We start from the raw sequence: 12,736 nt of genomic DNA on the forward strand, positions 1-12,736 counted from the left end.
CCATTTACACAGTCATTGTTAAAGTATTAATGAAGTGTGCCTCCCGCTTGTCTGTTCTGTGATGTTGCCACTGTGATAATGACATGTTTTAATTATTGATGCTGGTTCCCACAGAGCTTGTTAAGAACTTGCACGTATGTGCGAGTGAGGGTTGCACATAAATACCCAAACCTTTTGCTAACTGAGATATTGACTTTTCCACGGCATTGTACCTAATCCACTCTTGCTGTCCCTAAACTCTATACAATGCAATAATATAGGCCATCATGTCCTTAGTTGCAGCTGTCCATTTTCCTGCTGTCCCCTCTCTAATTACATGTCTTTTTAACACGGCCCAAGTTCATACCCTTGTTTTCATCATTTTGTTTAGACATATGTGTTTTATATGATATTATTTCAAGTGGAAAACTGAATAAACCGAATAAAGCCAGGCAGAGCTGGTACTATGCAGTGGAAAAGCAGTATTCCCACCATAGTACCTGGAGCCTGGGGATAAACAACCATTGTTCTCCCAGAAGGTTCCTTAAAACGACACTGTCAGTTTGATAGATATCCACTCACTATCATGATGATGTGCAGGCCGCCACCACACAATCCACACAGTTTAATGGTGTGAAATTGGTTCACAAGCTGCCCACCAATGTGTCACATGCCAGTGGAGAAAGGTCAGTTCAGGTTCCCATGCCACCATTCCCTCCCTCCCACTCCTTTTCCCTGTGAGTGCATCTCCATTTGGCATCATCCAGCAGTCTGCCTCCTTCGAATGCTTATCACAATCCACAAGTCAAGAGCCAGTGTGTTGATGATAAAATGGAGCCTGTTATTCCCGCTCGGTCATTATGTGGCTAATTTATCACTTCGACTTGTTGCTCTGTCTTCCGTTCAGGGTCATAGAAGCAGGCGAGTCCACTACGATAACAATTTAATGGAGATATTGGAACAAAACCTGGTGCCTGCAGTGCTCGTTAGCACAGATATACTCTCATATCAGGAGTGAAATCATTGATATGGTTAAATGTGCTGAAAGGTGGCTTGGTCAAACAGTGTACACTAAAATTTTACTTTCATTACATGTACAGAAAAATACAAGTAAAGTTCATTAATCAAGTGTTGTTGAAATAATTAGCTGCTTAGTCCCCCTGTAAAGTGATTTTGCCTTGTATTACAGCCAATATTGCATCTTGATTTTTACAGAAATGTGCGTGTCAGTCTCTTTTTGATGTTTACCACATTTTGCAGGGATTCTGGTTTGTACAGCGCATTGTCTGCGTTTAAAAAGTAAAACACAAACACTTAGTCACGTAAAAAAAGTATTATGACATCCCATGAGTGGTCCAAATGTTCTGAAAAATCTATATAGATATACCTTAGAGCAGTGGTTCTCAAATGGGGTACACGTACCCCTGGGGGTACTTGAAGGTATGCCAAGGGGTACGTGAGATTTTTTTTTTAATATTCTAAAAATAGCAACAATTCAAAAATCCTTTATAAATATATTTCTTGAATAAAACTTCAACAACATATGAATGTAAGTTCATGAACTGTGAAAACAAATGCAACAATGCAATATTCAGTGTTGACAGCTATATTTTTTTGTGGACATGTTCCATAAATAATGATGTTAAAGATTTCTTTTTTTTTGAAGAAATATTTGGAATTAAGTTCATGAATCCAGATGGATCTCTATTACAATCCCCAAAGAGGGCACTTTAAGTTGATGATTACTTCTATGTGTAGAAATCTCTATTTATAATTGAGTCACTTGATTATTTTTCAACAATGATGACATAGTGCTGTATTTTACTTCTTTAACTCTTCTTTTCAACCAAAAATGCTTTGCTCTGATTTGGGGCTATTTGAATTAAAAAAATGTTCACAGGAGGTACATCACTGAAAAAAGGTTGAGAACCACTGCCTTAGAGTGTTTTAAAGTAAAAAACGAACAAAAAAACCCCAGTAAAACACAATCTCCTTTCTTCTACTGGCAGGTTTGACAGACATCAAGTATGTCTCAATCTGGAGAAAAAGGGAAGGTGAGTCAATTTTACCTTCGTGCACATCAATTGATGTTAGGCTTTATTCAGGAGACTAATTGACCAAAAAGAATGTGTTGAAATGTATATTTGGCCCCTGTTTTGTAACTGAACATTTTTCTCATCAGTTTCCAGATGCAACTGGTTACGTTGGGTTTGCCAACCTTCCAAACCAAGTTCACCGAAAGTCTGTAAAAAAAGGTTTTGAATTCACCCTCATGGTTGTTGGTAAGTGATGTCTTTTGAAGACAAATTAATTTTAACTGTAACAACACATTAATTTTAACTATCACTGTGAATGGATGGATGTTTACTCTGGATGAAGTCTTCTGACACTCCAGTTGCTCTTTTGTATCCTCTCTTTGCTCTTAGGAGAGTCTGGTTTGGGAAAATCGACGCTCATAAACAGCCTGTTTCTTACTGATCTCTACCCTGAACGCTACATTCCTGGCGCTTCAGGTAAACTCCCACAGACACAAGTATTTACATGCACGCACACACAGTAATAGTACAGAAATGTCTGCTTTGCACTGCCTCCAGCTGAGCATTATTTCAACAAGAATTCTGGGAATGTCTTATATGACTTGACTTCGGCTTTAAAACAATGACCCTGGCCCCCTAGGTTAATTCTGTATAGTAGCATAGCCTTTTTTAGTACGACAAAACACATACTTTCACACAAACTGCATGGAGCCGGAGGTTGTGACAGTGTTACACAATCCAGTGAAGCAACACATTGTGGAAATGATAAATATTGTATGACCACCGGGGTTCCTGTCTCTGCTTTGACACCCACCACTCCACAGAGAAGATTGAGAGGACGGTGCAGATCGAGGCATCCACCGTGGAGATCGAAGAGAGGGGCGTTAAGCTCCGCCTCACCGTGGTTGATACCCCGGGTTACGGCGACGCCATCAACAGTCAAGACTGGTATGTTTGTTAACATTGAACATTTTGCTCCTTTGTTTTTTCTTGCTTTACCCTTTGTCCTCAACTCCCTTTTTACAAGTTTAATCCTCCAACTCCATATTTCTTTCCTTGCCTCCCTCTGACTGACAAACATAGTCAGTCTGTCCAAAAATAGATAAGCTGTTTATGAGCAATTATGTAGGAGTTATCAGTTAATTAAAGGTTATTATGTGTTGTATTTATTACATCCTAATGACCATAAACTGTTAAGGATCCAAGGTCGATCACAATCCAAACCAGAACATTGATTGATATGTTTTCTTTAATATTTAGCATTTGAAATACATATAGACATAGGGAATAATGGAAATGGAACTTACATGTTCCACAGTCAAACAGTAGCCATCATCATAAAACTAATTGTAACTTGACAAGCAATTTTTTAAAAGAAAATAGTTAAGTAGGCTTAACTGTCAAAAAGTGCACACATAAGTAAAGGGCTTTTAAAATTATATATTGGCTCTTTAAAGTACCAGTAGAGTGGAAAAGCAGGTTGACTCCGGCAAATCATATTGTTGATGTAGATGCCCATATTTGCAGATTTACTTTACAAAAGAGAAGTGTGGGATACTTCTCTTGTTGCCTTATTCATATTTGACTTTATCATATGGATTTATATTAATGTTTGGGCCAGCCGAACAACATTTATTAACACAGAAATGACACCGAACATTATTGCTCTACAAATGGAGCAATAAAAATATAAAATAGAAATAGCACTATTGATCGACCCCAAAGGGAGTAAGCGGTAGAAAATGGGTGGATGGACTATTGATAATGAATAATAATAATAATTACCTGTATTATTAACAATAAAATTTTCAAATGCAACAATACACATACAGTATGTAATGATAAGTTGAATTACAAAAGAAAGCAGATAAATGGAGTAGAAGAAAAAGAAGTGAACTGTATTAAACGTGTAGATTGTTTATACCCAAGAGAAAGCCAAAGGGATGTGGGACTTTGGTCGAGACTGAATAGGCAGAGGATGGAGGACACGGGGTGAAAGGCGGATAAGAGGCCTTGCCTCCGGCACAGGCGGAGCAGGCGTTGACATAGTCCTTGACTTCTCTCCCCATCGACGGCCACCAGAATCTTTGTGAGACTAAAAACAGACTGCGCCTTACGCCAGGATGAAAAGATACCTTGGACCCTTGTGCGCACTGCATGAGTTCAGATTTCAGTTCATCAGGTACAAATAGCTTGCCTGTAGGAACGTTGTCAGGGACCTTGGTCTTAAAGGAGGCAACAGACACCCTTCTCAGTGGTTTCCTCAGTGGCAGAACCATAAAATCTTGCTTGGTGTTGCAGTCCTTGGAGGGATTTAAGGAATGACAGTGCCTTAACTCCTGTAGTACAAGAAGAATGGCCAACAGCTCTGTATTCCCCACATGATAATTTTTGTTCTGCTTCTGTAAGGCGGCTTGAGAAGAAGGCAAAAGGGGATCCCTCTGGTCGACCGGGGTATGCTGGGACAGAATTGCTCCAACTTCTGTATCCGATGCATCAACCTCGACACAAAATTGGAAAGCAAGATCAATGTGCTTAAGAGTTTGTGCTTTAGGAAACGTTTGTTTTAGCGAAGAAAAGGCGGCCTCAGTTTCTGGGGTCAATGGGAAACTTACCTTAGTGGATGTGAGCCTTGTCAAGGGTATAGCTTTCCTGCTAAAGTTGCAGATAAATTACCTATAGAAGTTAGAAAAACCCAAGAACATTTGCAAGTGCTTCATTGATGTAGGATATGGCCACTCGACCACAGCGTCAACTTTAGCAGGATCAGGTTTGAGATGGCCCTTCTCTACAATGCACCCTCGAAACCACATAGATGGCGAGTGAAAATTGCAATTCTTAGTTTTGACGTATAGCCGATTCTCCAATAACGCTGTATTACAAGAAGGATGTGGTGGACATTTCTTAGAGATTTTTGGAAAAGATAAGAACATGATCAAGGTACACAAAACCAAATTGATTGATCATGTCCCTGAGAATTGATAAGTACAGACCTAACTGCTTGGCATCTCTGCCTGTTGCACCTCCTCCAGTGGACTTCGAGGTCAGCTGCAGGGTCATCAGCTGGTGCCACCGTTCACTGATGTTTCGCCCCCAATCCAGGACACCTCGCGGTGGGGGGGGGCAGTGGCTTAGCAGGGACGTCTCCCCGCGCCACTCCATCCAACTGGCCTCAATGGGGTGTTGACCCCCAAGTGTTGTCCCTTACCAAAAAGACCTGTGTCCAAGAAACAGCGGGGGAGGCCCAGCCATTTCCTGATATAACCGTTGATGTTGATGTCCATCTTACAGGCCTGAGAAGATGAAATTTCGGCTACTTTCAGCGGCCACATCTTGCGGTGGAAAAGTGTAAAGTGGTAACAACAAACCTTCAGCTTCCCAGGAAGTTGGTTACCGTCGATCCTTGTGAGTCCCTCTTTTAGTTGTTTCTGGACCACCCTCCACATCTGCCTGTCCGAGAGCTCTGCTTCGGATGGGCTGCTCTACCAGGAGTGGGATCTTCTCACCTCCTGCTCTGAAGACTGTCCTGTCATCTCTCGCCCCCTTCCTGATTGACAGGCTCCTGGACTTAGCGGGTTTTATCCTCATCCTCGCCCAAACAGTCAGTTCGTTGAAACGCTTGAGGAGTCGTGCTGTGCATGGGGCAGTCTGTAGAATGCTTGTCACATCATCCATGAAACCCCTCAGAGCGGGGAGTCGTCCTCCTGACGGTATTTTCAGGCCTGTGGCCATTTGCCTTGCTCCAATGAGTAACACTTCAAATGCAGCCACAAAGAGGATTGGTGATATTAGCAGCCCATGGCAATTCCCACTTCCAACCGCTGCCATCCTGTCATGTAGTCATCTACTGAGAAGCACATGTGCAGGTTGTAGAAATAATTAGCTATGATTTTACTTACACACACAGGAATGTGGAAAAAATTCAGGGCAGACTCAACCAGCTTGTGTGGTACTGAGCCATAGGCATTTGCCAGATCGAGCCATACCACGTGGAGGTTACTCCTCTCTCTTTTGGCACGCTGTATCTGTTCCAAGTCACGGCTGCATGCTCAATGCACCCCGGAAAGCCTTGCAAAACAGCTTTTTGACAGCTGCTGTTGATATAGCAGTTGTTGCTGAGGAAGCTGGTAATCCTTCTTGCCAGGACAGAGAAATATACTTTTCCCTCCATGTTCAGTAAAGCAATTGTCCTGAACTGGCTAATGTTGGTGGAATTTTGCTCCTTGGAGATGAATATTCCAACTGCCTCTTGCCACTCCGCTGGAATGGATTGCTTCTTCCACACAACTCTCATGTGCTTCCACAAGATTGTTGTCACTTGCGGACAGTTTTTATACACCCTGTAAGGAAGCCCGTTTGGTCCTGGTGCAGAGGCTGATCTGGCCTTTTTAAGGACTTCTTTAATCTCGTTTAGCCTAAACGGGGAAGTGTCGAAAAGGGTCTCTGGGGGGTCTGGACGTGGCAGATGGCCTGGTGACCCAAGTGGTGTATCTTTGGTTGCATCCGTATACTGGCCCTTAATGTGTTGTTCCACATCCTCTTTCGCGATGGACAGCTTGCCACTTCGCTTTTCGTCCAGGAGCTGACGGGCAAACCGGAAAAGATCCTTAAAGAAGCTTTTTCTTTCCTTTTCCTTTCGTTTTCGGCGCCTTCTGAGTCTCTGCCCGGCGCAACTTGGCAAGCCGCTGCTTGAGATCATCCCATAGCACTTTTAGGCCTTCTTTTTCCACCGCGACGGCTTTCCTCCACCTCTTATGCAACTGGCGCCTGTTGGTTATGAGCCCCTCAATGTACCTCTCCCTCCGTCCTTTGTGCCTCTGGGCTGTGGCTCGCTTGGTCGAGCTCTCTCCGAACCTCTCTCTGCACTCCTCATAGATGATGTTACTCAGCGAGGTTAGTTTACGCTCAACCGTCCCTCGCAGGGAATGCACCAGTACCCCCCTCAGGTGATCGTCAAGCTTGCACCATTCTGCTTCGTTTTTCGCCTTTGGCCACTTGATCTTCTTGCGCCTTTCTGGATGTTTGCGTTGGCTCTCTGACTTTGCAACTCCCTGGGGGACTGCATGGGCTTCGCTCTCAGGCGCTGCGTTCATCTTCCCTCCTGCTTCCACTGACGTTTCCCCCTCAGCATATCTGGGACCCTCTGCAATGTGGTTTGTCACCTGGTACTGGGTCTCTTCCGTCTGACCTACCAAAGCAGCGCGGTTATGCTGGTCGGGAGTACTCACACTTGATTCTCCCTTGATGAATCTGCAGTCCTTTAAAAGAAGTCACCTTCGGCCACCCGCATTTACACTTCCGGAGAACCTTCTCATTGTCGTTTTCCGTTCCGTTTTTCACCGTTTGATCTGTCAGAATAAGCACCTCTTCCATCCCGCCTCTCGGAGGGCCTTCGGGTTGTTTTTCCTTATGCCTTTTTGTAGTCAGTTTGTAGGTGCTTCCTCTTGAGGAAGCTAGTGGGTAAGGTGACTAACCGCCCACGCCTGATACGGTCTCTCCCGTCGTCCACCGGTTTTTCCCGATTGTCCACCAGACTTTCCTGGCTGCAAACTGCTCTTTCAGAGTAGTCGCTGGTTCCCTAGAATTGTCAATTGATAAGTACAGACCTACCTGCTGGGCATCTCTGCCTGTAGCACCTCCTCCAGTGCACTTCGAGGTCAGCTGCAGGGTCATCAGCTGGTGCCACCAGTCACTGATGTTTTGCCCCTTAGCCAGGACACCTCGCGGTGGGGGGGCAGTGGCTAAGCGGGGACACCTCCCCACGCCACTCCCTGCAACTGGCCTCAATGGGGTGTTGAGCCCAAAGTGTTGTCCCTCCTCTTCAGCCACATCCAGAAACTTGCCTTCTCTGCTGCCTCCTCTGCCAACTCTTTGATGGCCCTCCTCATGCTGGAGCCAGGTCACAGAACCTCCTACAAAAGCCCTGCATCCTATCTCCACGGGTTGAATAGACGCAGACCAGCCTCCCCCCTTACAGTCCTCTGCCAGGTTGCTGTACTTTGACCGTTTTAATTCATGTGCTACTGGTATTCCCTCCTCCCATGGCACAGTTAGTTCAATGATGAAGACTTTCTTAGCAGCTGAAGACCACATCACAACATCTGGTCTTAGCATTGTCTGTATTATTTCTGTTGGGAAGACTAGCTGCTTGTCCAGGTCAACACGCATCTCCCAGCCCTTAACAGGGGTAAGCAGAAGTGATAATCTTCCCGCCTACGTCTTCTGTCCTACCTCTCCTGGTTTGATGAAAGTGAAGTTTGGCCGAGAATATAATTAATTAGATTTTGGGAACACGCGGGCGCACAAGTGAGTCCAAAAAGCATAATGAAATATTAAAATTGTCCCATAGAGGCGTTAAAAGCCGACTTCCACTCATCCCCCTCTTTAATTCTCGCCATGTAGTAAACATTGCCTGAGTCTAATTAAGTGAAAAAAGTTGCAGAAGATAAGGAAGTAAATGCTAAATCCATTAGTGGCATCGGATAGCTATTAATATCAATTATGTTGCTTAGGCCATGTTACATGACCGCAAAGATTTTCCTTTTTTCCCAATGAAAAAAAAACTGGCCCCCAATGGCGAGGAAAAGGGGCGAATGAGACCCGCTGCAAGAGATAAGGAAATATTAATGCAGACACTTCCGGACCTGACTCATTATCAAGTCTTGCCACAGGTGACGATGCCCCTGTGAAGAGTTTAATGTAACAGTCGTAAGGGTGATGGGGAGGGGGGAGGGGCTGAGTCCAGTCTTAACTCAATACCTGTGTGAGGTCCTGATATTCAGCAGCTAGCCTTGACAGAATAATGGTCTTATTAACATGGCTAAGCATAGCCTTCGAGGGAACAGCTGAATGCAAACAATTAGCGTGGAAAAATATGCTCCGATACGGTAGTCTTACCCCAATCAATACTGGGATTATGCAGTTTCAGACAGATCCAATACAATGGGTGTCGACTGACATTGAAGAATAAAGAAGCGTATCACCTCATGGTGATTACACGATAGCTGTAAAGCTAAAGTTTCAGTTTGGTGCATCACCCTCGCCAATAAACGGCCATCTAAATACCTGACCTCCTTCGGGAAGTTTAATTTCCACAATGTTACCCAATTCCACGAATAGAATAGAAAGTATTATATTGATCCCTGGGGGAATTCAGCACCACAGTTCGCTCACAATAGACAATAATACTAATAAATAATATAATATATATCATATATTATACATATAATATATGAATAATATAAATATATTCTACATATATTCTACATTTAATTGCAGTCAAGAAGGAACATATGCATTATACAGTCTGATGGCTGTCTGTATGAAGGACCTCCTGTGTTGTTCCGTGTTGCATTTTGGGAGTCTGAGCCTTGCACTGAACGTGCTCATTCTCTCCGCAAGGTCCGAGTGTAGTCGGTGGGATGTGTTGTACGTAATGGCTAGGAGTTTTGCTAGACTTCTTCTCTCTGACACCATCGCCAGCGAGTCCAGCTCCACTTCCACCACGTTACTGGCCTTCTTTACCAGCTTGTCCAGTCTGTTTGCATCCCTCGGTAGCAGCCCGCTGCCCCAGCAGGCCACGACGTACAAGAAGGTGCCCGCCACCACCGACTTGTAGAACATCTTCAACATCTTTGTACAGATTTTGAAGGATCCTAGCCTCCTGAGGAAGTAGAGGCGGCTCTGTCCCTTCTTGTAGAGTGCCCCCGAGTCGATAAATGCAACTGTCTTGACACTGCTTCCCCCCTTACAAAGGCCCTAAAAGTTTGAGTCTATTTCCAGGTCTCAGAGCCTGTGTGTACTCAGACAGTCCATTAGTAGAAAGCTGTTTGTTGATCCCCGGGGTGTGAGCGCTGTCTGTCTGGGAGATTGACTGGAGCAGTTAGAGATATGGTGGTCCGGACTTCCACAGTAATGGCAGAGGCATAATTTTCGCCTTCAAGCTCACTCTGCAGCGGCGACTTGTCCTCCGAGCTGCATTGGCACATCTGTAGTGTCATTAGGGTAAAGAGTTGTGGTTATGGCAGGAATGATTACAGGGTTGACTCCTGCCGCTGTTGATATCGCTTCATGAAGCGAAGAGGAGGTATCGTATCGGCTATCCTCTTCAGTGTCTTATATCGACTTCTATATTAGACAAATGGCTAAGTTAACGAGTGTGTCAAGGGTGGCAGTTTTGTCACGGGTAGCAAGTTTGTTCTTGATGCCATTTTATAATCCCTTGCAAAAATGCTGCATGAAGAGCCAAAGCAGAGGAGATAAACACGACTGGAAGGGTGAAACATCAGAAATCTAAGTGAATGGACTGGAGAGCTTAAGTAGTCAGGAGGAAATGGCTAACAGTTGTACATGAAGGTGGCTCCGCCACATGACCCAAAAACCAGGCACTGCAACAAAAAGCAGACAGGCGGCAGCAGGGCTGCCAGATCGGAACAAATACCAGTATTTTATTTGATGAAAATAAAAGATTGTTGGCAGAGACGTGTTCTGCTTTTGGTGCTTTACTACCATAATTGCAATCAGGTTTAAATCTAAGGTTATTATCACACTTTTTTTTGTTATCGTTCTGTGGTGGCATCACAAAAAGCAAAAGCAAAGACAAACACACTTATGGATTGATTTTTTCAAGTCACAGGATTGGATTTTTTGTGTTGGACTTCAGAGGCATAGTTCATTGTAAAACCTTAGGTGAATTTAAATTTAGAGGTTCCACTGTACTTAAATATGGTCTTGCCTGATTACATTATTCTCTTTTTCATGAAGCTTCAAGACCATCATTCATTATATCGACAATCAGTTTGAGCGGTACCTCCATGACGAAAGCGGCCTGAACCGACGGCATATAGTAGACAACAGGGTGCACTGCTGCTTCTACTTCATATCACCATTTGGACATGGGTAAATTAATATTTTATGTTGTATGTTACTGTGAAAATGTTTTTCATTTGTTTACACTTGAGTTGCATTTCACTAATTAATGTACCCTGAAAGTAGCAATCTGTAGATGACCTGAGTTATTTTTTTTTAATGTTATATTATTCAGTGTATTCACCAGAGCTCAGATGTTTTACATTCATATCAGATCATCTTTTTTTCTAGTCTAAAGCCTTTGGATGTGGAGTTTATGAAGGCCATCCACAGCAAAGTTAATATTGTTCCTGTGATCGCGAAGGCCGATACACTGACGCTGAGGGAGCGGGAGCGCTTGAAGAGACGGGTAAATGTGATACACATACACACATTTTATCGTTTTATCTTATTCACTGGCTGCCCTTTATTTAAAACAGCGTAAGCTGTGTTTTTTTTCCCTGTTTTATTTCAATGGTTTATCTGTTTTTTTGGAGAATGCCAACGTACAGGGATACTTTTAATGTAGATAAGTAATTTAATTCTGTCTCAACTCGTCCCTCATACTTTCCTTTGGAGCACAGCCAAGTGTTCGGCCGCATGCACGCTCCTCAGCTTCCTGCTGTGGAGAGGTGGAAGGACGCGATAGTGCAATACACACGTCACAGCTGATCGCCTCCCCCGCAAAGCCTGACTTCACGGGGCTTTCCTGTCTCTGTTGTTATTACTCTCTCACACAAATTACTTTTTCAAACTCAACTTTCAACATGTAGGCTTTTTAATTGGATGTCTCCCCAGTCTACCCCTTTAAAGCTCCATCCCCTCTGTGCCTCATTCAGGCACCGGAGCCGGTGGTCTGGTCGACACCGGGGCAGCTAGTCAAAAGGGGCTTGCACAGGAAATTTGGTTGGTTGATAGTTTCCACAGCAAAACTGCAAAAAAAATCACAGAGCCAGCATATTGTGGGATTGCAAGGTGGTAGTTTAAGGGCATGTAACACTGAAATTTACTTTCATCCGACATCTTAATATCATTTTGCACACATGTTCTTTTAGCAAATGCATTTAGGCGACAGAACAAAAGTAGCACACATTTTTGGTGATAAATAAAGTCAATGAAGTTAAATGTTAAATCATCTGTATTTTTTTTTATAATGTGTTTTTCTTTACTACTTTTGGACTGAAACATCATTTCCTCTATATTATGGCTGTCTGGGGGGCAGTAATAGTGTCAATGGAAGTGTGAGACATTTTCACATTCATTGTGAAGTTCCCTACATTTGTTAGATTTATCCTAAAGGGAGCGATCAGCCAGAGCGTATTATGTTGCATTGCTTTGTTTTGTGACCTCCACTAACCAGTGTTCCTGTTGCACATCGTATCAAACACAACCTTTGTTTCCTGCTACTACTGGTCCCCTCGCCCCAACCCACTAAGGCCCTAGAAACTTGACTTTTTGATTCCTGTAGCAGAGAGTAATGTTAGTTGTCTTGTTTTAGTGTTTGGCAAAATCTTTGCGGACACGTGAATTATATGTTGACTTATTGGTATTCTCATTCGTTCAGCAACATTTATTTTTTTACTTTGTTCCCGAAAAAAAGGAAATACAGACAGTTATCATGTATCCCCTACAAGGGCTTCTTACTCAATTTGCCCCGTCTTTGGCTCCTTGGGTTCAACTTGTGTCTCTCTTAATTTAGTCACCACACAGTATCTTAGAAAAGTGAGTACGTCCCTCTAATTTCAGCAACCAAGTTTATTACAGTATATATACTCAAGAGACAATACAGTACTATAAAAAATTAACTTGGATGCATTTTAAAGAAGCCTGTATACAACATACTTTAAATATAACTATATATATCACGCTCCTTT

General features: G+C 43.3%; 1 protein-coding gene across 2 annotated transcripts in view; it reads left to right on the forward strand.

Annotated features, from left to right (window-relative positions):
* The window catches only part of zgc:63587 (uncharacterized protein LOC393431 homolog), a 59,131-nt gene that overhangs the window by 18,648 nt on the left and 27,747 nt on the right, over positions 1 to 12,736 (forward strand). For both annotated transcript variants that reach the window (XM_061898851.1, XM_061898855.1), the window contains 6 exons: positions 1,989 to 2,033; positions 2,162 to 2,261; positions 2,406 to 2,492; positions 2,840 to 2,963; positions 10,779 to 10,913; positions 11,115 to 11,232. In XM_061898851.1, the coding sequence (XP_061754835.1) occupies positions 2,007 to 2,033; positions 2,162 to 2,261; positions 2,406 to 2,492; positions 2,840 to 2,963; positions 10,779 to 10,913; positions 11,115 to 11,232 (591 nt within the window). In that variant the 5' untranslated portion in view covers positions 1,989 to 2,006. The remainder of the gene's footprint in view (positions 1 to 1,988; positions 2,034 to 2,161; positions 2,262 to 2,405; positions 2,493 to 2,839; positions 2,964 to 10,778; positions 10,914 to 11,114; positions 11,233 to 12,736) is intronic.

This window comes from Nerophis ophidion, linkage group LG01, assembly GCF_033978795.1.
Source record: "Nerophis ophidion isolate RoL-2023_Sa linkage group LG01, RoL_Noph_v1.0, whole genome shotgun sequence".
Classification (NCBI taxonomy): Eukaryota; Metazoa; Chordata; class Actinopteri; order Syngnathiformes; family Syngnathidae; genus Nerophis; species Nerophis ophidion.